Source organism: Excalfactoria chinensis, chromosome 30 (genome assembly GCF_039878825.1).
Source record: "Excalfactoria chinensis isolate bCotChi1 chromosome 30, bCotChi1.hap2, whole genome shotgun sequence".
Classification (NCBI taxonomy): Eukaryota; Metazoa; Chordata; class Aves; order Galliformes; family Phasianidae; genus Excalfactoria; species Excalfactoria chinensis.
In genome coordinates this window covers 828,277-849,968 of record NC_092854.1, presented here as the reverse complement: position 1 = coordinate 849,968, position 21,692 = coordinate 828,277, and the positions used below count along the sequence as shown (strand labels likewise).

General features: G+C 54.6%; 3 protein-coding genes and 1 long non-coding RNA gene across 5 annotated transcripts; all 4 read right to left on the bottom strand.

Moving 5' to 3' along the window:
* Nucleotides 1-315: 315 nt before the first annotated feature.
* Nucleotides 316-8,099, bottom strand: LOC140263417 (uncharacterized). The gene is made up of 9 exons (XM_072358294.1): nucleotides 8,009-8,099; nucleotides 7,790-7,851; nucleotides 7,334-7,487; nucleotides 6,884-7,140; nucleotides 6,598-6,683; nucleotides 5,986-6,110; nucleotides 5,411-5,522; nucleotides 4,687-5,111; nucleotides 316-596 (listed from the first exon to the last, which is right to left on the bottom strand). Exons 1-9 carry the CDS (start codon nucleotides 8,097-8,099, stop codon nucleotides 316-318), a joined length of 1,593 nt encoding a protein of 530 aa, XP_072214395.1.
* A 1,600-nt stretch (nucleotides 8,100-9,699) lies between these two features.
* Nucleotides 9,700-13,893, bottom strand: LOC140263416 (E3 ubiquitin-protein ligase Itchy-like). Its single transcript, XM_072358293.1, has 5 exons — nucleotides 13,870-13,893; nucleotides 13,504-13,608; nucleotides 13,221-13,317; nucleotides 12,427-12,498; nucleotides 9,700-11,760 (listed from the first exon to the last, which is right to left on the bottom strand). The coding sequence occupies exons 1-5, from the start codon at nucleotides 13,891-13,893 to the stop codon at nucleotides 11,720-11,722; spliced, it is 339 nt and encodes a 112-aa protein (XP_072214394.1). The 3' UTR covers nucleotides 9,700-11,719.
* Nucleotides 13,894-14,194: 301 nt separating this feature from the next.
* Nucleotides 14,195-17,387, bottom strand: LOC140263421 (uncharacterized). The gene is made up of 5 exons (XR_011905909.1): nucleotides 17,158-17,387; nucleotides 16,553-16,659; nucleotides 15,279-15,377; nucleotides 14,870-14,997; nucleotides 14,195-14,437 (listed from the first exon to the last, which is right to left on the bottom strand). It is a non-coding gene; the product is annotated as an uncharacterized lncRNA (long non-coding RNA).
* Nucleotides 17,388-17,798: 411 nt separating this feature from the next.
* On the bottom strand, nucleotides 17,799-21,479 carry LOC140263422 (protein MANBAL-like). Of its 2 annotated transcripts, none has more exons than XM_072358301.1 (5): nucleotides 21,052-21,479; nucleotides 19,302-19,391; nucleotides 19,146-19,227; nucleotides 18,571-18,765; nucleotides 17,799-18,131 (listed from the first exon to the last, which is right to left on the bottom strand). In XM_072358301.1, the coding sequence occupies exons 4-5, from the start codon at nucleotides 18,718-18,720 to the stop codon at nucleotides 18,024-18,026; spliced, it is 258 nt and encodes an 85-aa protein (XP_072214402.1). In that variant the 5' UTR covers nucleotides 18,721-18,765; nucleotides 19,146-19,227; nucleotides 19,302-19,391; nucleotides 21,052-21,479; the 3' UTR covers nucleotides 17,799-18,023. The 2 variants fall into 2 exon arrangements, with proteins under 2 accessions (XP_072214402.1, XP_072214401.1); XM_072358300.1 differs by having other exon boundaries at nucleotides 21,189-21,479.
* Nucleotides 21,480-21,692: the final 213 nt, after the last annotated feature.

Here is a 21,692-nt window from a genome sequence, read left to right as displayed (position 1 = left end):
TGATATCCCCATATCCCCCTACAGCCACCGGCAGACCCCACATTCCGCTCACTGCCACCCATTTCCTCACATCCCTTGGTATCCCCACACAGCCCACTACAACCCCACTATATCCCCCTCTATTCACCCCTATATCCATCCCACTGCCACCCACAGCCCTGTTTTACCCTATACCCCCCCTGGCATAGCCCCATATTACTCCATACCCCCATGTTACCCTACAGACCCCCCACAGCCCCACATTACCCCACACCCCCCTCACCTCCCCCTTCCCCCCCACTCCTCCCCCGCTGCCCCCTACACCCACATCCCACCTCAGCCCCGCCGGGCACCGCTTCCTCTCCCCGGCCCGGAGCCGTTCTCCCGCACAGCTCCGGCGCCGCCATCCTCAGCACCGCTCCCGTCGTGCCGCGGTTCCGTCTCGGTGCTGCCCGCACAGCTCTGGCAAGCAGCGGCTGCAGCCAAATGAGGGGAGAGCCGGGCGGCCCCGAGCCGCAAGATGGCGGCCGCTCCCGCCTCAGCATGGAGCCTAAGCCAATCAGAGCCGTTGGCGCTGTCGCCGACCAATGAGACGGCGACGCGCGTCGGCAATGCCGCTAACCAATGAGAACCCGGGGGAGGTCCGCATGAGCCTCTGACCAATGAGAGGCCGGCGCCGGCCGGATGAGCAGCTGATTAATGAGAGATGGGGGGGCAGAACTGAGCTGCCGCTGACCTGCAGCTCTGGGGCTGCAGGCACTGCCCGGATGGGTGGCGGAATCACAGAATGACCCGGGTTGGAAGGGACCTCAAGGATCATGTAGTTCCAACCCCCTGCCTGGCAGGGCCACCAACATACGCCTTTACTAGATCAGGTTGCCCAGAGCCCTGTCCAACCTGGTCTTGAACACCTCCAAGGACGGGGCATCCACAGCCTCCCTGGGCAGCCTGTTCCAGGGCCTAACCACTCTCCTAGTAAAGAACTTCCCCCTAACATCCAACCTAAATCTTCCCTCTTTTAACTTAAAACCATTTCCCCTAGTCCTGCTATTATCAGCCCTTTCCAAGAGTTTACTCCCCTCCTGGTTATAGGTTCCCTTCAGGTATTGAAAGGCTGCAATGAGGTCACCCCGCAACCTTCTCTTCTCCAGGCTGAACAAACCCAACTCCCTCAGCCTGTCCTCATAGGGGAGGTGCTCCAGCCCCCTGATCATCTTCGTGGCCCTCCTCTGGACCCTTGCCAAAATCTCCGTATCTTTTTTGTACTGAGGGCCCCACACCTGGACACAGTACTCCAGATGGGGCCTCACAAGAGCAGAGTAGAGAGGGACAATCACCTCCCCATCCCTGCTGACCACCCCTCTCCTGATGGAGCCCAGGATCCCATTTGCCTTCCGAGCCGCCAGAGCGCACTGCTGGCTCATGTTGAGTCTCTCGTCCATCAGGACCCCCAGGTCTTTCTCTGCCGAGCTGCTCTCAAGGACAACTCCTCCCAGCCTGTACAGGTGCCTGGGGTTCTTCCGGCCCAAGTGCAAAACCTTGCACTTTGCCGTGTTGAACCTCATTAGGTTTATCTGAGCCCAGCTTTCCAGCCTGTCGAGGTCCCTCTGAATGGCATCCGTTCCCTCCACCGTATCGACTGCACCACTCAGCTTGGTGTCGTCAGCAAACTTGCTGAGGTTGCACTCCATTCCCTCATCGATGTCATTAATAAAGATGTTAAAGAGCACCGGTCCCAAGACAGACCCTTGGGGGACACCGCTCGTTGCCGGCCTCCACCTGGACATAGAGCCATTGACCACCACCCTCTGTCTGCAGCCTTTCAACCAATTGCTTATCCATCGAGTTGTCCACCCATCAAATCCACTTCCCTCCAATTTGGAGATGAGGATGTGATGGGGGACCATGTCAAAGGCCTTGCTCAGGTCCAGGTAAATGACATCGGTCGCCTTCCCTTCGTCCACCAACGCCGTCACTCCATCATAGAAGGTCACAAGATTAGTTAAGCATGACCTTCCCCTGGTGAAGCCATGCTGGCTGTCTAGGATCACGTGCTCGTTCTTTATGTGATCAAGAACACTGAAAGGACAGAGCGGGAGGGGTCCGCATGAGTGGCTGATGGCTTTGGGGCCGCATCCCTCAAGGCTGAGCCAGGAGCCTGTGCTGTAATGCAGCCTTCCCCACAGACAGCTGACCGGCTGCCCCGGGGCTCTCCGGAGATGTGGAGAGGGGCCAGCCCTGTGAAATGGGGGGCCCAGGGGAACCCTGCCAGGCCAAAAGCTGAACAGGAACCAGGGTGCCCTGCCACGCCAGAAGCCAAGCAGCCGGCACAGAGGGCCCTGCCAGACAAAAACCCGGCGGACCCAGGGAAGCCCTGCCAGGCCCCAAACCTGCCAGGCCAAAAGGCGGCAGGCTGGCTGGGCGGGCCCTTCTGGGCCTGATCTTCTGTGCCCTTTGTCCGAGAAGTTGGAGTGAGCCCCAGGCCAGAAGTGGCTGCCTGGATGCTGTGTCTTGGGGCTCTGGAGACAGGCTGGGCTCAGCCCTTGAGAAAGATCTCGAATCTCTGATGAAAGCTGGCCGTCCAGACAGGGAAGCCCTGCATGGCCAAAACCCAGCTGGCAGACCCAGGAGTCCCTGCCGGGATAGAACCAGCTGGCTGGCCTGTGGAGTCCCTGCTAGGCCAAAACCCAGCTGTCCCAAGGCGCCATACCAGGTCAAATGCCAGCCGGGTGGCTTGAGTGGGCCCTGCCAGGCCAATAGCCGGCCTGCTGGCACATGGGGTCCCAGCCAGGCCAAAAGCCAGCTGGCAAGGAAGGCCCTCGGGTGAAAGCCATCTGGTCAGATAGTTGCAGGGCACCAAAGGCCGACTAGGGAAGCCCTGCCAGGCCAAGAGCCTGCCGCCGGCCAGCAAACACTGGCAAGGCCAAAAGCTGGCTGGCCGGCTTGGGGATTCCTACCAGGCCAACATCCAGCCTGCCTGGGGCTCACTGCCTGGCAACAAAATGGCTGACTGACCCGCTGGGCCTGTGAGGCCAAAAGCCAGCCACAAAGTTGGGGGCTACCTTGTCAGGCCTGAAGCTGGTAATCCGGTTAGGGGGCCCCTGCCAGGCTAAAAGCCAGCTGTCTGGTCTGGGGGGCACTGCCAGGTCAAAGGCCTGCAGGCCGGGGAAGCCCTTCCAGGCCAAAAGCCTGCAGGCCGAGGTCCCTGCCAGGCCAAAACCCATCCTGTCCGAGGCTCCCTGCCAGGCTAGAAGCCGGCTGTCCGGCCTGTGGGGCCTGGGTTACCTTGCATTCCCTGATCATAGTTAGTGAAAGAAGTTTTCCTCCTTAGATTGTTGCTGCTGCTCTCTTTGTTTCCTTGTGCCCAGCTCCCATCTCCCTACCCCTTTCCCTATTCCCTTCCCATTTGTCGGGGGCCCCACAGCCCTACTGCCCCTCCTTCCCCACCCCTGTCACGGGCAGATTGATCCAGATAACACCATGACAGAGATGTGTGTGTTTCTGGGATCTTCGTTCCACGTGGTTGCCATGCGACAGATGGCAGCAGAGACACCAAATTGGGTCTTGAGAAACAAGTCCTGTGGCGACATGGCACCCCAGAAAGAACTGAGTCTGATAATGGGACTCCTTGCAAACATTCCCTTATAAATACTTGGGCCAAAGATCATGGCACTGAGGGGGTTTATCATATCCCCTACCATACACCAGCTCTGGTAAGACTGAAAGATACAATGGGTTGTTGAAAGCTATGCTGAAAGCAATGGGTGGTGGAACATTCAAGCACTTGGAGAAGAATTGGGAAGAAGCCACTTGGTTGGTCAGTACTAGAGGATCTGTCAGTCGTGATGGTCCTAGCCAATCCAGCCCCCTGCACACTGTAGAGGGAGATAAAGTCCCTGCAGTGCATGTAAAGAGCATGTTGGGAAAAGCAGTTTGGGTCCTTCCAGCCTCTGGAAAGGGCAAACCTCTCCCTGGAACTGCTTTTGCCCAGGGAGCTGGGTGCACTCGGTGGGTGCTGCAGAATGATGGGGATGCTCAGTGTGTACCACAAGGGAATTTGATGCTGGGGGAGAGCAGTTGGTAACTCCAGTCTATATATATGCATACAGACCCAAGTGCGTAAGGTGTTTTGATGATGGTTTATTTGTGTGTAGATTTGTATATTAAGTAAGATGTTGTGATGTAAAAGAGCAATAGCAAAAATTAGCAAGCCATGACAGTCTTTATCCCTTGCCTTGAAAACACTTCCAGCTGTAGGGTTTTGTTCCTAAGCATCTCCCAGAGGCAAGGGGTCTTGCAAGAGTCCTCAGTCGCTCTCCTTGTTCCTTTGATTTTCTTCAAGGAGGTGGCATGCAGGAACGACACAGATGGGTCTCAATGGCACTAATGGACTCAGCAGCTGTTTTGCAGCCACCAGTGGAGCTCTGTCTGTCCTGGGCACCCCATGCCCCCATCAGCGTGTGTTGGGTGGGCTCTTCCTGCGGGGTGGGGCTTCAGTCTTTGGAGACTGACGTCTGGGAGACCCCGTTTCTTTCCTTATGGGAGGCAGAAATCCAGATCTGATGGTTGAGGACTCCTTGGGTAGGCTGGACTCAGCACGAGATGCTGCTGCTGCCATCTCTTGCGTGGGAGACCTCGTTTCTTCCTTTATGGGTGGCAGCAACCCAGATGGGACAACAGAGGGCTCCTTGGGCAAGCTGGGCTCACCATGAGATGTTGCTGCCGCCATCTTTTTAGTGGGAGACCCCGTTTTTTCCCTTATGGGAGGCAGAAATCCAGATCTGTCGCAGGACTCCTCGGGCAGGCTGGTCTCACCACGGGATGTTGCTGCTGCCATTTCCTTGGCTTGTTCCCACTCTTCCCTGCTCTTCTCAACCCTCTTCCTCAGAAGTGTCACCGAGTCACATGCCCGAAGCGCCAGCTTGGATGGTTTGTCTGGGGTCTCATCTTCCTGCAGTTCGGGCAGCGCACCCTCATGCTGGGCTTCCTCTGCTTCTCCTTCTTCATCGAGGAACTTGACCCGTCTTGTTCGGCCCAGCCCTTCTTGGTTATCCGTTTCCTCATGGTCCTGCAGCTGGCAGCTCATCGGCTGCTGTGGGGCTGCATGCACTGCCCGGATGGGTGGCAGAACACTGAAAGGACAGAGCGGGAGGGGTCCGCCTGAGTGGCTGATGGCTTTGGGGCTGCATCCCTCAAGACTGAGCCAGGACCCTGGGCTGTAATGCAGCCTTCCCCACAGACAGCTGACCGGCTGCCCCGGGGCTCTCCGGAGATGTGGAGAGGGGCCAGCCCTGTGAGCTGGGGGGATCCTGGCATCCCCATCCCAGCACTCTCGGGCGACCACAAACAAGCAGCGACCCTTTGGTGTTAGGGAATGGGCTCTCGTTGGGTCACCTCCACGCACAACCCATCCCACAGCCTCCAGCCTCACCTGCAGGCGATGCTCTCCCTCCGCAGTCTGTTCTTTATCTTTCGCAACTGCCCTCCATCAACACTTGCAGTGCTCAGGCGTCTGATGAAGGTTGGAGTCTTGTCAAATCTTACTGCAGTTGGGAAGGAAGAGGAGATTCGCCATCAAGCCTTTGGCTCGCTCACAAGCAGCACTCAGGCCTGTTCCCAGAACCTGCCCTGAAACCATCTCTGTCCCCACTCCTCCTCTCTGCAGTTCAGGTCTGCTTTGGGGCTGCAGGAGGGATGCTGGGTTTGGGAAAGAGGAGCTGTCTGGTGACAGTAAGGCAGCAGGGTGACTTTTGAGGTCCCTGCCCTCCCAGTGGGGGAGGGCAGGGCCTGAGATCCCCACATCCTCCTGCCATAGCCAGGGATGGGGGTACGTCACACCCTGCACCTTCCTTTTGGACTGGCCAGCCATAACCTAAGGGGAAGAGGCCGTGCTGAGCTGGCACAAAGGTTTGATGCACATCAGAGCCCTGGGCTGATGGTCAGCAAGGGACTGCCCACCTCCAGTTGATTGCCTGTGCCGTGGAAAGGAGCTGGAAGCCACTTTACCTTTCTTGCCCCCAGTAAGAGGTGGCAAAGTCTCTACTTTGGTTGCTTTCCCTGACCCAGAGAAGCTCCCGGAGGACTGGCGGCGTATCAGGGGCGGCAGTTTGGGGACCAACTCCATTTGAAACCTGGAAGCGAGGAAAAGGCAGTGAGCGGTGTGACAGTGCAACAGCAATCCTTGCCGCTCGCTCTGCTTGTCTGCTCACCAGCATGTTTTCATGCTGCATGAAGGCTTTCTAAAGCCGTTAGCAGGGTCACTTGGGATAGGAGGAGGGGAAACAGTTTCAGGCGGAAAGAGGGAAGACTGGCTTTGGATGGGAGGAAGGTTTTGGCTGGAGGGTGCTGAGGCACTGGGATGTCTTGCCCAGAGAGCAGCTGGGTGCCTGGACAGGCATTCAAGGCCTGGCTGGACCAGGCTCAGAGCAACTTCATTTGGAGCTAGGTGTCCCTGTTCCCCACAGGGCAGTGGGACCGGGTGCTCTTTTTTTCCCGTCCTGCTCCAATCATTCTGTGATTCTCTGGCACATCTTCCTGGGCAGGACACTGACAGACACGAGGCACAAGTGCTACAGAATGAGAGCTGAGCAGCTGCATCAAGCAGCAGAAAATACTCACTTGGGAAAGACAACAAGGCATCCAGAGAACACCAGGGAAGCCACCGGTGTCACATGGGATACCCCCATGTCCAGCAGCGAGGGGGCCTGCAGGGGAGGAACAGGGAGGTTGTGAGATGTCCTGGTCATGGCTGAGGCACTGGGGACACGAGGAGCCCGAGGCAGGGAGAGCTGACAGCACCGCAGCACCTGCACGGCTCGAGCAGCTGCCCAGGTCCTGGTGGGCCATGTGCGGGCTGAGTGAGGCTCACGGCACTGCCCGGGCTATGGAGAAACCTACGGCTCACCTTGCGGACGGCTCTCCTGAAGTTCTCTTTCCCCGACAGCTTCTCGAGGAAGTCGTAATAGAACTTCATTTGGAAGGTCAGCCCGTCAATGAGCAGCACTCCAACATCCTTCAGAACCACAGCCACGTTCTCCCCATTCTGCAGGCAGCTGGAGAGCAGTGACACGGTGCTTTGGATGCACTTCTGTGCTGTCTTCCAGCTCACAGAGGCGGCTGCGGCCACCTGGCTGCTCTTCAGGGCCTCCACCTTCCTGTCAACTGAGAAAATACCAGGGATGGGGTTGATGATAAGGTTGCTCTTCCACCTAGAACTGCTTCTCAGGGACATCATCCAGAACGGCCCCGCGTTTGGACGGGCTCCTCAGAGGGGGAGGTCTGCTTCTGAGAAGGGAGGTGGTGGCCCTGTTTGCCCCATCCATGAAGCCAGCAAGGGTTTCATCCCCCCTCCTACCTGGCAGGGACCCCCTGCGGGACCTGAGGTGGTGCACTGCAATGAGGTTGCTGGCCAGTTGAAACACGGGCCAGCACAGGGTCACGGTCTTGTTCTCCATCCTGATCTCCTTGGAGATGATGTCAAAGGAGCCGAAGGTGGGAATCCAGACCCCCTGCGAGTGGAGGAGGAAGAAAGGGCGGAAGAGTTAAGGGCTGGCTGGAGGAAGAGCTGGAGCTGGTCCTGTGCGGGGACAGTGCTCAGGAGCCCCCTCCTGCTGTTCAGAGGCACAAGCCAGGGCAGGGGGGACGGCTTTGGGGCTGCACAGCCCGCTCCTTCCCTTCTCCCTTCCTCCAAAACACAGCTCAGCAGGGAAACACGGGGTGAGTTTCCTGCTGTGTGTGCAGGGGAAGGCTCAGAGGAAGTCCAGGCTAAGCCAGACAAAGCGAGGAGGAACCCGACAGCCAACAAACACACCTTGTGCACCAGGAGCTGATCTCGGATGAAGGCGGCCACCGCATCCCAGACGGCAACTCGCTCTGGAGGGCAAAGGAAAAGCAGGTCACACTCTGCATCTGCCTCTTCCTGGCACCCCTCCCACTGCTGGGCAGGATGGAGGTGGCAGATGGAAAAGTGTCATCTCCATCCCAAGACTGGCTGCAGCACCGCTCCCATGGTGGCTGTGGGCCCGTGTACCTTCAGTTTCACTGCGTGTTTGTCCAGAGGCATGGCCCACCATGGGGCCGTCCTCGCTCATTCCAGGTTGCTCCTTGTCGGCGTCAGCCATGCTGGAGCTCATCCTTCAGATGCGTCTGCTCTGTACCAGATGCTCCTTCAGGATGCAGGACCCACCTCCGTGCTCTGCCTATACCCCCCTCCCGGGTGGCCGTGTCACAAACGCCACCACGGCAACGCGGTGACATCATGGCCAGCTGCCCATTATGATGCTGGCACTGCTGACCCATCTCTGCCTTCTCTCTCTCCCGGGCCTGTGAGTTGAGGGGAGAGGATGGGGCTGGGATGTGTTTCTGTTCTCTCTGTTCCCCTGGGCCTTGGGGACACCCCTGGTGTTCCAAAGCCTCTGTTGGGCTCCCTCTTGCCATGGGTGGGCAGCGGGAAGGGGAAGGAAGCAATGGGGGCAGTTGGGGCTGAGCAGGCTACATGACCGTGACTTGGCCACGTTGTTCTAGTGCTCACAATGGGTCCCTGCACTACAGGGCACTTTGGGGACCCTGGGTGTCTCCGCAGCCCTGAGGACCGGGCATCAGGGGCTGGGAATTAATTGATGGCATGGAGGGGACTGTCCGTGGCCTGTTCCAGGGGGACCTGGGCACTGTCACTTCCAGCCCTTCCTTTGTGCTCTATGGGGCTGTGAAGAGGAATGAATCTGGAGGGGCAGGCTCAGGGTGCCCTATTGGATGGCCAGAGACACCATGCAGGTGGGACAGGGGCTGTGGCTTCCGTCCCCAGGGGACCCATGTCCTGCCCCGGGTCTCTTGGCTGCTGCCAGTCCTTCTCCTGCCCCGAGTCCTTGGGGACAAACCCTGCAGGGACAAGGCTCCTCCTTGCCACTGCTGCCCTCTGGTGCCCAGTGAGGACCCCGATGATCAGTGACACCCTCTGATGATCAATAAATCCCTCAGCAAACCTACACTCTCTGTGTCCGTGTCCTTGTTCTCATGCTCAGCAGGGACTGGCCACCTCACAGTTCTGGGAGGCCTCCCCAGCTCCATGCCATGCACACCATGTCCTGCACCCCTGTGGGCTTCCCCTCCCTCACTCATCATCCGCTCCAAAGTCCTAAAGGATGGAGCTCCTCATGCTGCCATCAACCCCAGTACCCTCCCTCTGCTCTCTCTCAGTTCCTCCGTACATTTTCTCCCAAAGCCTTCGCCCTTTGATCCACCTCTGCATGGACACAGTGTGACCACAACACCCTACTTTTAGCCCCTCTCTTATTGCAGCCACTTGTCACTCCTTTGGGTCTGCTTTAGGCCGCGTGCCTCAGTGCCCCAACCCCCTACCCATCACCCAGAACAAGGGCTGCATATCCCCTCCCATGGACACCTCCAATCTTCCACTGACCAATGAAGCCCTCTGATGACCGGTGACATCCCAACTCAATCAATGAAGCCTTCTGATGGTCAGTGAACATCTCTGACAACCAGTGGAGCCCTCCGACAACCAGAAAAGCCTTCAGATGACCGCAGCCACCTTCTGATGTCACTGCAAGCCCTCTGATGGCCAGCAGCTTGCAGGGAAGAAAAGGGTGGGAAAGGAAGATGTTGACATCAGTAATGGTCTGTAATGTTTGTGTCACCAGGGGCTAGTGTCTGTGACAAGTTGGTGATGTGTGCTGTTGTAACTCAGACGTTTGTACTTTGTGTGATCCCGTGTTTTATTCAGCTTACACAACGCGATGTATCCTCCGTGTGCTTTGTAACCACTGCAGCTGGTGACAGACAAGGCCAACAGGTCAGGGCAACATTTGTAACCGAGCCCCCAAACTCCTTTGGAGCAATTGTGTCCCACTGAAGTCCCTCTTCCCACGCCAAGCGGGAATGAGATGCACAGTCAGCCAGGGTTGGCCTTGCCGTGTCTGCACCCCATCATGTGGGTACCTGCAGTGCCCAGGCCAGATGATGTGCCCGGCAGTGCAAAGCCGGCCCACGTGTGTGCAGATGGCAAGGAGCGTGCCTGCAGCATCGTGCACCGACAGGGCCGTGTGTGGAGGGCATTCCCCATTGCAGCTCCGTGCTACCTGTTGTGGTTTGGGGATGTTTTGTAGATATCCCAGTGCCCCCGGTGGCGCACAGTGGAAGAACTGCTGCTTGCAACACTGGGGGCCCGGGTTCGAATCCCCCCTGTGACGCAAGTGGTAGAAGTGCTGCTTTGCTACACAGAGGGCTCGAATCATGGGAGTTGGACTCGATGATCTCTAAGGTCCCTTCCAACTCGCACGATACTGTGATACTATGATACTATGATCCCACATCAGAACATCATGCAGAGCGGTGGCAGTTCCAGAGTTCACCTTCTGGTCCTGTGGCCTGCCTTCTTTGGGCACTGTGGCTCTCAGAAGGGAAGGGAGGAGTGGCATTTCCCCAGAGGACTTTGAGCCCAGAGGAAGAAAGATGGAGCTCCCGGCAGGATGCCAGTATTTGACTTACGGAGATATTGTTACAGTTACATGAGTCTTGGAAATTACAATACAAGGACATTTTGACAATGAATTTCAGTACAGTATTTTACCATCCAGTGCTGCTTATCCAAGCTCATGGCCTTGTTCAATAGAGCATATAAACACAAACAGTCTGGAATCCATGTACAAACTTTCAAGTCCTCCGAGAACTGATAATGCTAATATTGCATCATCAGTTCATCACCAAAAATGATAAGTACCATCATTTTCAAAACCCAGTTATTTTGTACCTCTTCCTGAGACACCAAAGAAGTCTCCAGAGAAAACTGACAGCATCGTGGAAGAATAACACTGAGTATAACATCCATTAACACTCCCGACAGGAAACATCAGTCTGCAAACGGGAATCTAAGTTGAATCAGTGCAATCCCAGGTGGTCTTGTCTTCTGCAAAACAAGTGAAGAACCACAGTGTGAACATAGTTTGAAAAGTTAAATGTGTTACACAGAAAAAGATCAGAACTCCTCAGAGGGCACAAGCAAATCTCCAGCAACTTTGGGCAGACGGTTCTTTTGCTGAAATTAGCAAGACTGTGAGGAAAACAAAGCAAAGCTACGCCCTGGATTGGTGCCACAGTTTGACATCCCCTGAACAGCAGTCTGAGTCCCACTGGCACGTGAGCAGACTCCAGGCAAGGAAAAACAGTCCAGCCACACCTGAGTTAGAAGAATAGCTTAAGTGATGGATTTGCTCACAGTAGGCAGAGGACGGTTACAAGCCGGCTCTAATAACACTGCTGTCAAGAGGTGATGATGTTGCTGCAGCACTGCAGCTACTACTGAACTTCCCAGTACATCAGTAGCCAAATATGCTACTGAATAGGAAAGACAAAACTATTTTAAAAAAATCTCTCAGTCCTTAGGGACGCATTCTAAGTGACGAAAGGTGAAACAAAGCAGAGCCCAGAGCTGTATTAAATCTCTACTCGGGTCACAATTCCTTTGTTGCCATATCTGATTGCTCTTTTGGTTTCTGAAAGTGCTCGGCAGAAATCCAGAGTTTACGTGGATAAAACCTCAGGATAACATCCATTTACTTACACGCTACTATTGTCAAATAATCCAAGTCAAGTCTACTTTACAAGGAAGTGTGCAACAAGCAGAAGAAGAGAAGAAGAATGTCACATTGAGTTCTTCAAAGTGCAAATCGCAGCTATTCCTGCCCCAAACGTTCTGTTTCTTCAATTGCAAATAACAGCTTTTCCTTCAGCTGCTCCTAATTCTTCTAGGGTGGAAGGTGCAAGCGACTGAAAATGAAAAGAAAGAGAAACCTTAAGTATTGAAGAACAGCTTAGACCACCAAAAAAATCCACTAGGAACACAGGCATGTGAACTGTCCTGTTCAGAGGGATAACTGCATTTGTACCCTCCAAAACAGCTGTATCTTGATGTGCGTTTGTCTGTGAGAGTTAAAGCACAACAAGCACTTGAGCAGCGATAACTTTCCAGAACTGGCAACGTGTTTAGTAACAACTCTCACCTTATCTCTCTTCTGTATCTGAAAGTTAAAATCTGAGCATCTTCACAAAGCACCAGCAGAACTGAGAAACTGAGCAGAAGCTACATTTCCTCCAGCCAACAGGGAGCACGAATGCGGCTATTTGTTTTCATTGCCAAGATCGGGTGTGGTGATCATGAAAGATTCGATCCCAGACTCTTTAGAAGAAAGTACTACCTTCAGTACTAAAAGTAACTTGATGTTTTTAGTGGTGTGCAAATCCACGGCATTTACAATGGAATCAGCTCCACAACAAAACTGCTCTTCAGAAGTTCAGCTATTACTCAGCAGAGCTTACTGCCATCACCCAGTGTTTTGCTTTCACACAATCTCAGCCACTTCCATATCACAATGTGAAAGGAGATTGCCATTCGTAAGAACAGAACCACGGCAGAGTTTGATCCTTCGTACTTACCAGGAGTGACTTCTAGGAACCAGTTTTCCTTCCCAACTTTCTCAACGCAAAATTTTTGGGGTCCGTTGCTCCCTGTACAAAAATCAAGCAATGAATTCTTAGGTCTAACTGCCTGTGTCTACCAGTAGTTAATACATGACAACAGCGCGAGAAAGGCTCGAAAACAAGATTAGAACTACTTGCAGAGCACAACGACATCTGTCTCTCACTACATCCCTCTGAAGAAACCCACGTAGTGAAATGCAAAACTATCAAGCGGTTTTCAAAGAAACTCAACCACTGCATCCCATCGTTGGTTTGGTACTGGAAGGAATCCCTGGAGTTTAGCACCTAGTCCTTCCACTCTGAGCAAGCAGGGATACCCAGAGCAGGCTGCCCTGCCAGGACCACGTCCAAACCATCTACCAAGTCACTGATGCACGGCATGTTCACATTCCCTCCGTCCCTTTTTCTGTCACAGCTCTACCCACATGGAAGACTCGGAAAAAAGATTCCAAATAAACTCATTAGAAAATACCCTTAAACACACAGCTTGGTCATAGTATCATAGTATCATAGTATTGTGCGAGTTGGAAGGGACCTTAGAGATCATCGAGTCCAACTCCCGGGATTCGAGCCCTCTGTGTAGCAGAGCGGCACTTCTACCCCCTGCTCCACAGGGGGGGATTCGAACCCGGGCCCCCTGGTGTTGCAAACGGGAATTCTACCGCTGCGCCACCGGAGGCACACAATGGTCCTTATTAGGAAAAAAGGAATTAACACAAGCATAAAATGCATTAAAGAGGGCTCGTTACCCATGAGGTCAGCAAATCCTCCCACTGGTAATCCACACGTTCCAGTAACAAACGGTAGAAGTGTCATTCTCTTCTCGTTATCTATTTCTTTCACAAACTGAAAAATAACAATTAACACTGATGTTAAGTTTAATATTGAGACGTTCACTTCCCCATCACCCCTCGGACAGCTGGATCAGCAGTTATCATTTATATTTACACGCTATGTATCTGTTGAGTAATTCTGACTGTTGCTCACTAAGCTGTTGCTGTGTTCTCGTGAGGAAAAAAGAAGTCTACAAACCTGCCAGAACCACAGCATCTGTCTGCTGGTTCTGGTATAACGCCGGTAGATGGTATGCCTCTGCCAGTCATTCGGATCCATTTCTTGCATTCCACACAGCAGCACCTTTAGGGGAGAAAAAGGATCAGAAACATGGAAACTACAAGCTAGTTGCTTCTACAGCAAGACTATTGTACTTAAATACTACTGTATCATGAAGTACATACTACTGTACTTCAAAGCACCTGCTCGTTTTTAATATTAAACTCTCAGACTTCCACAGCAAATAACAACATCCGCTCACAAAGAAAATGTGGAGAGGCCACAAAAGAGAAAACCCAGTCACGAAAACGTTTGTATTTAGACATTCAAACTAGGAATGTATACTTTGCCATTGCCTAACCGTACCATTCTGTGCTAGAAATACGATGTTCTGCTGCAGAGTATAATTTGGAGAGAACAAAAGCAGCTAAAACCTGGTCCACTCAGTAATTTAACCATCCACTGATATCTGGTTCTTATCTCCCTTGCTTTCCAACTGCTCACTCTTTAAACACACGCAAATCACATTGTCAAGGATGAAAAAACACCATTAACCAAAAAAAATTACGCTGGCAGAATCTTAACGTTAGAAATGTGTCTAAGTTGGTTGCAAAGAAGAAAGCAAAGAACAACACAGTAACCAAATACTCACTGATACAGAAGGCTTCTCTCACGTGAGCATCCTGAAAACAGGACCGCCAGCCTTAATGAACTCTGCTCTTCAGACACTGACTGAAATTGAAGGATTACGTGGAGCAGCCTGGATCTGGCAATAGTCAAAGAATCCTTTACCTCCAGCTCCTTAGCATCAAAGTACCGCAGACACTGCTGTGGCAGAATTGCGCTGAAGCCTTCAAAAAAAGCTTGTGTCTGTTCCTCAATGCCTCGGGAAAGTCCCCATTCTGCTACCAGCCTGGAAAAGACACAGAAGGATCATTTAAAACGGGCTACGCTAACCCAAGTTCATCTTTGTTAGTTTCTTTTATAATGAACCGTAAGCTGTGTTAAGAAAAATGATGGAAAGCTCTGGGGATAGAGCACTGTATAACTGTATTCTAACTGTATTCGCAACCTTCACTCTGCGCCAGCAATTTTAAGTTAAAACCCTATGTTTCCAACCACTCAACTATGGAGAGCAGTTTAGGCTCAAACAGGAGGCAGCATCTACCCACTGATGATATTAATGAGAGCACAGCAGTCCCTTGCTATTCGGAGGAAGAAAAAAATGCAGAGCTGAAATCATCTGATATCTAATATCCTCCCCAGAAATCTCAGTCATTATCCACGACAAGGTAAAATGGAGGTCAAGTGGTACTGGTGAGGATAAGGAGGACTGCTAGCTTACCAAGAAACAACTACGTCCATTTGGAAAGCTCCATATTTGTTTCTGTTAATCATGAAACTTTGCTCTGAGGTAGAAACTCCACTCTCCATTCATAAAAGGGTGAAAAACAGGCAGGAGACCTGAAGAACCTGAACCCAGGGAGAAGCAGATATGATGCTGAATTCAAGCCTATGCAAATGTCACCATTTGTGTGAAACCTTTCCAGATGACTCGTGACAAAAGCAATTTCTACTCCCTCATCCCTCAAAACCTTCCCACAAAAAACCTTCGCAGATCATATGGTAAGAAAGAGGGAAATTCTACGGCCACAGAAATAAAGCGCGCAGAAAGCCCATCTGCTGAAGACAGAGGAGTGAGCCGTGCTTAACCAACACTGCTTCAGCGCACGCTTACAGTAAGGCACACCTACCTTGTGCTGGCCACGCAGGAAGCTCGTGACGCAGCTCCAGACTGCTCTCCTGAGGCCCAGCTTCATTTCACGGCCACTCACGCTCTGCTGCTGGACATTCTGCAACGGAAAAGCCACCGGATGCAAATCCCATCCCTCGCAGATGGCATCAGACCTCCGCTCTCACGGCAGTCGCACTCACGGCTCCACGGGAGAAAGCAGACGTGTGCTTACCGAGCGAGCGCTGTTTGCTGCCAGCTGCTGGTAGGAACCCAATCCTAACTCGACAGTACCAACTATGCCTAACTCTGCAATGGGAACAACCAACTACTCCTAACACTACAGCATGAAGAGGAACAAACTCCTAACAAGAAAACACCAACTCCTAACACTAAACCTACTCCTAAACCTACTGCTAACACTAAAACATGAACAATAACCTACGCCTAACTCGAAAACACCAACAATAACCTACGCCTAACTCTAAAACTAAACCCAAAAACCAACAAGAGAAACAGGGACTGGGACATACAGCATAAAGATGGGACTGGGGGCCCACAGAACTTGGCTGCAGAAGAGGCCCGAAGGAGGAGCAGATGTTAAATAATGCCACCCAGCTAATGCTGGGGGCAGGGGCTGCGCAGCAGGTAAGGAGCTCAGCGCCTGGACCAGCAACGGTGGAGCTGCGATGGTGCCAGTGCGGGGCCTGGCATGGTGGTGTGGTGCCAGGCCAGCTGAGCCGCGGGTGGATCCACCTCCATGGGCTCCTCTGGAGCTGGATCCACCTCCATGGGCTCCGCATGGTTGCTGGTCATCAGGCTGGTGCAGGCGCGATGGAAATGGGCTCTCTTAACCCTCCTCTGCCTGATGGTCATGGCGGGCCCCCTCCTCATTTTCGCTTCCAGGACCCCCAGCTCCATCCTCCCTCCTGAAACTGGGCAAACTTCAACCCTCGCCCTCTTCACTGCTGACATGGCTGTTATCTGCCACAGCTGTCAGATGCGAGTGTGTTGCGTGCGGCAGCGGTGACCAAGGTGACCAAGGTGGGGAGGGTTTTAAACTGGCAGCCGCACTGATGGTGCTGGCGTTCCACATAGGATGAGGAGGGGGCTGGAGGCGCCAACACAGCAGGCAGAAACGCGACGTGCTCCCGACTGCTCGCACTGTTCAAAGCTCCCTCTCCCTCCCTCCGGCCTATGAAGGCGGCCCTTCAAAGCAACAAACACCTCCACGCCAAACCGCAGCCCGGACTCGTCCCGCTCCCTGCAATCCAGACTGAGTCCGTCCGTACCGACCTTCATCCATGCCCACCGCCCCAGCCAAATGCGGCACCGAGGCGGATCCATTCCTCACCCGCGCTTTGCTCGGCACCAATTCCGGCGGGGAGTCCTCATTCGGACACCTGAAACAACAAGGCACACTGAAAGTAAGAATTAGGTAAATAGGGGCCTTTCATGAAGATTAAGCATCGTAGGCTTTGGGGAATGTTAGAAGAAAAGGACTAGTGGGACATGTCGACACTGCTATAGTTATAATACAGTTGGGACAACACAGCTGGGATAATACAGCTGGGTCTATAGTTAAGACAATACCGTTGGGGGTATGCATAAGGGAAAGGTAGCCAAAGAAATTGGCTTTGACTGATTGAGTAGAGGAACTGGGTCAAAGGAACCTGAGGAAGACTACTGACTTCATCCCAACGACCACCGGAGCGAGACCCCCACTACGGACTGCGCACGCGTCAGTAGGAGGGACAGCATGTGCATGAGTTCCCGGAAAAACAATGGATATGTTAGGAATATGGATACGCTTGCTCTATAACTTGCTAACGCTTCTGTCCATCAGTGCACATGCTAGGAGGAGCCATCCCCCATGTGCCCAGAGCTGAATAAACACGTACCTGCTTTATAACCTGATCCTGGTTATAGAGTCTGATTCCGCACGTCAACACCGACACGTCGCACAACAGCGGACCGAAGCACGCCGGGGAGTCGCGGCTCGGCACCCGGCGCCACCCGGATCTTACAGCCAGCGAGCGACCGGCAAACAAACGGACGTCTTCCTGCCGCGCGGCCCAGCACGGCCGGAGCCGCACCGCACGATCCGGGCCGGCTCAGGCTCTGCCTCCAGGCTTTTGGGGGCCGGCCGGCTGACTCCGCAGCGAGACCGGGGAGCCGCCTCTGGGTGCCGGCAGCGCCGCGAGCTCCTCCCCCGGCAGCCCCTCCGTGCCCCGGCACGAGGCCCGACCCCGTCCGCAGCGCACCCGCAGACCCGGCATTTGCTCTTGTTGAACCTCATCCCATTGGCTTCAGCCCGGCTCTCCAGCCTGTCCAGATCCCTCTGTAGGGCCTCGCTACCCCCAGGCAGATCCACACTCCCAGCCAATTGAAACGTGGGACAAGCGGCTCCATTTCCAGGGAGGGACGTGAAGCCGACCGCTTCGTGGCCCTACGACTGCCAGCCCGAGCCAGGCACCTTTTGAGCAGCTACTGAAAGAGGCAGCACCACTATTCAAATGTTTGTTTGGCTTTTATTTGCAAGAAAGAGATGCCAAATGCAACCAAAATGCATTTCAATGGGAAATCAAATAGGCGGGATACTGGTAATGACTAAAGACACAGCTTCCTTAGTTCCTCTCCGCAGTCCACAAAAGGGAAAGCACGGCCATGCCTGAAAACAGGACCACGCAGTCTGTGTCCTTTGGTGCACCTCTGAGGAAGCATTCCAAGCGATTCTGCTGTCCTTTGCGCCTCACTGCTCAAGCCCTTATCGTTTCTTTTTGCTTTCCTTCTTGGCTTTCTTGCTCAGCTGTGCAGCACTCGCCTTGGGTTTCTTCACCGTCTCCCAAGTCTTAGACTCAAAACCCTCCGAGTCCTACAAGAAGCAATTGGGACACAGTCAGGGAGCTCCCTAACAACTGGCTGACAGCTGGCTTTGGGAGCTCAAGTCACCTGACCGAGCAGCTTTGGGGACCAGCACTGGAAATCGCCTTCCTGACCTCAGGGCACATTAGAAACTCCACCTCTGTCTAGTTCCCAAAAATCCCATGCAAACCAGAGCCTAAAGTCCTCTATAGCAAGGCTGTCCGAGCTAATCGGGTGGACCCCCTGCCTGGCAGCTCATAGGGCGCAGCAGCAGCTGCAGGATAGGACAAGCTGGCACCTCAAGGCTGCTGGAGTGCGGAAGGAAGGACAGAACCAAGTGCGGCACTCTCAGCAGTGCCGGGGCACTCTGCCGTAGGCAACAGCTACAGACGGTTCCCTCCCAGCCCACTGCCTGAGCATTGCTATCAGTCTCACACAGCGCTACTTACTGCCTTTGGGGACTTGGAAACTGGCAGGATGATGGCCAGAACACACAGGAGCTGGAAAAAGGCTCCAAACAAGAGTCCGCAGCGCAGCACGTTCTCCATTAGTGTGGGCTCAGGGATCTCAGGTGGCGAGAAATGCAGTTCAGCAGCCATAGTGCAGACAGCCTGCTGCTCCACTGCTCTCACGGAGGCTGCCTGCTGAGAGGGGGAAAAAGGCACCGTTAGTCTCAGGCACTGCGACGGGGTCACTTCCTGCTAGCAAACATTTCCAGGCTAACTTAGAGAGCTGCTCGGAAGAGATCCAGGGCCTACTGACCCGAGAACAAAGAGGGACATCAAACTTGCATTCCAGTTCCCTTTGCCCGCCTGCCTAGGACAAGAGCCCTCAGCCTTCGGTACTGCTGCACTTGCAGGTGGGGGAAGAGAAGCAAGAGGGGACGGGTGGACGTCAAATGAGGGAAGAGCTTACCAGGCAAGATTAAACCTATCCCTGAGCTCCATCACACACACGTAACCACTGCCCTATTAATATCACAGCAATGTTATTCTTACCATTAAAGTTACCCACGTTCACGTACCTGGTTGTGGACATGTTCGCGGCCTTGCTGCTGCTGTGCTCTACAACACCAGCCACGGAAATAAAGCGAGCAGAAAGCTGATCTGTTGAAGACAGAGGAGTGAGCCGTGCTTAACCAGCACTGCTTCAGAGCACGCTTACAGTAAGGCACACCTACCTTACAACGGCAGCTCCAGACGCAGCTCCAGACTGCTCTCCTGAAGCCCAATTGCATTTCACAGCCACTCACGCGCTGCCCCTCGACAACCTGCAACACAAGAGTCACAAGCTGCAAATCCCATCCCTGGGAGATGTCAGCACATCTCCGCACTCGTGGAGCAGCGCTCACGTCTTCGGGTGAGAAAGCAGGCGTGTGCTTACCGAGTGAGCGCTGTTTGCTGCCAGCTGCTGGTAGGAACCCACCCAACTCTAAGTACGAACAGTAACCTAAGCCTAACTCTAAAACAGGAACAAAAACCTACCACCTAACAATAAAACACCAACAGTAACCTAAGCCTAACTCTAAAACAGGAACAATCCTCTACTCCTAACACTAAAACATGAACAGTAACACCTACTCCTAATCAAAAACACGAACAATAACCTACTCCTAACTCAAAAACACGAACAATAACCTACTCCTAACCCTACAACTAAATTAACAAGAAAACCAACAATAAAAACAGGGCTAAGATGGGACCTAGGAGGGTTAAGATGGGACCGGGGACCCGCAGAGGAGGAGCAGATGTTAAATGAAGCCTCCCGGCTAACGCCGGGGGCGGGGGCCGCGCAGATGGGAAGGAGCCCTGCGCCTGGACCAGCGATGCTGCAGCCCTGGTGGTACTGATGCGGGGCCTGGCACGGTGGTGTGGTGCCAGGCCAGCTGTGCCGCGGGCGGATCCACCTCCATGGGCTCGTCCAGAGGTGGATCCACCTCCATGGGCTCATCCAGAGGTGGATCCACCTCCATGGGCTCATCCAGAGGTGGATCCACCTCCATGGGCTCATCCAGAGGTGGATCCATCTCCATGGGCTCCACGGAGGTGGTCACGGGGCTGGTCCAGGCGCGATGGGAACGGGCTCTCTTGCCTGTCTGCTGCCCGATGGTCATGGCGGGCCCCCTCTTCCTCTTGGATCCTGCGGTCCCCGGCTCCATCTTCCCACCTCCATCCTGCCCATCGTCCAGCCTCGCTCTCTTGGCTGCCCACATGGCTGTTGACGGCCAGAGCTCGGAGAGGCGAGTGCGTTGCGTGGGGCAGCGGTGACCAAGGCGACAGCTGTGACATGGCCAGGGTTCTAAAATGGCAGCCGAGCTGCTGGCACTGCTGGCACTGGCGTTCCACATGGCATGAGGAGGGGGCTGGAGGGCAGGGCACGGCACGGCAGCCAGAAGGCACTCGCTGTGCCCAGCGGGCAGCCCTGCTCTCCGGCCAGCAAGAGGGCACAGAGGAGCCGGCCCTGAGCAAAGGGCCCTCGGCCTCCTTCGGCCTCCTTCGGCCTCCCCCTTCCACCACAAGGGAATCTCTTCGGGCTGCCATACACAGCACGCAGCACCACGCTGATGGGGCTCCTGAGCTCAGCGCCAACAACAGCAGGCTCCAAAGCGGACCTGACTACGCCTGCCTCCTGGGACACACAAGCTCTGCTCTCCATGTTGGCATCCAGCGCCTCTCCTTGGGCGGCCTCTTGGGGGATTCAACCACGACCCACCATTAATACCTCCAGCTTCCACATCCAACAGACTCACAACAGCAGCAACAAGGCGGGCAGGAACGGGCCGTGCTGCTGACTGCGGGCGCTTGTCAAGCCTCCCTCTCGCTGCCCCCATTCTGCTCGGGCAGCCGGTCCCAGCAACAAACACCATCACACACAACTGCAGCCCTGACTCGTCCCGCTCGCCGACAGCCAGAGGAAGGACATGGATTCACCTTCCTTCAGCTCCGCACTCGCTGGCACCGCACGCATCGCCTCTGCGTGCCGCCAGCACCGCGAGCTGCTCCGCCGACATCCCTCCGTGCCCCGCACCGCGGCCCGGCCCCGCTGGCAGCACACAGCCCGCTCCTACCGGCCCCATTCAAACTTCCGCGCCGCCACGCCGCGCTGCCCCGGAAGCGCTCTCGGCCGGCAGGAAGCACTTCCTGCCCCGGCCCTAGCAACCGCCTGCGCCGTCCCGTTGCTAAGGGCGGCCTGGGGCCGGCCCGGGCCTGTGGGGGGGTTCGCTCCCGGATTCCTGGCGGGTGGCGCCGGCGGCACGGAGCTTTCCTTCTCCTTTCCTGCTCTGGCCTTTTGGACTCCTCTTTTCCTTTCCTTTCTTTGCCTTCCTTCCCCTCCTCTCCTCCTTTCCCTTCACGTTCCGCCCACACTCAGTACGCAGATCTCCAACGGAGGTGCCTGCAGAAGCTCGTCTGTGCAGGCAGTCAATGGCTCGTGCTGTGCTTCGCTGCTTTGTGCTCTTCAATGGCCGCTCAGTCGTGCCCTTTCCTAACCCCTTGTGAACTATCAGGATGGCCCGGCTGGCTTTGCTGCAGAGCCTCATCGGAGAGTCTGCAGACGTGGGGGAAAAGCTCAG

Excerpts from the sequence above, each read along its gene's own strand:
- LOC140263416 (XM_072358293.1), bottom strand. The coding sequence starts at position 13,893 with ATGGTACGGTTAGGCAATGGCAAA. Across the intron at positions 13,609-13,869 it reads TACGGTTAGGCAATGGCAAA|GTGCTGCTGTGTGGAATGCA; the intron begins GTATACATTCCT and ends TCTCCCCTAAAG. Across the intron at positions 12,499-13,220 it reads AGGATTTGCTGACCTCATGG|GGAGCAACGGACCCCAAAAA; the intron begins GTAACGAGCCCT and ends ATTTTTGTACAG.
- LOC140263422 (XM_072358301.1), bottom strand. The coding sequence starts at position 18,720 with ATGGCTGCTGAACTGCATTTCTCGCCACCTGAGATCCCTGAGCCCACA. Across the intron at positions 18,132-18,570 it reads TTTCCAAGTCCCCAAAGGCA|GACTCGGAGGGTTTTGAGTC; the intron begins GTAAGTAGCGCT and ends TGCTTCTTGTAG.
- LOC140263417 (XM_072358294.1), bottom strand. The coding sequence starts at position 8,099 with ATGGCTGACGCCGACAAGGAGCAACCTGGAATGAGCGAGGACGGCCCC. Across the intron at positions 7,141-7,333 it reads CCGCAGGGGGTCCCTGCCAG|TTGACAGGAAGGTGGAGGCC; the intron begins GTAGGAGGGGGG and ends GTATTTTCTCAG. Across the intron at positions 5,523-5,985 it reads TCTTACTGGGGGCAAGAAAG|TAAGATTTGACAAGACTCCA; the intron begins GTAAAGTGGCTT and ends TCCCAACTGCAG.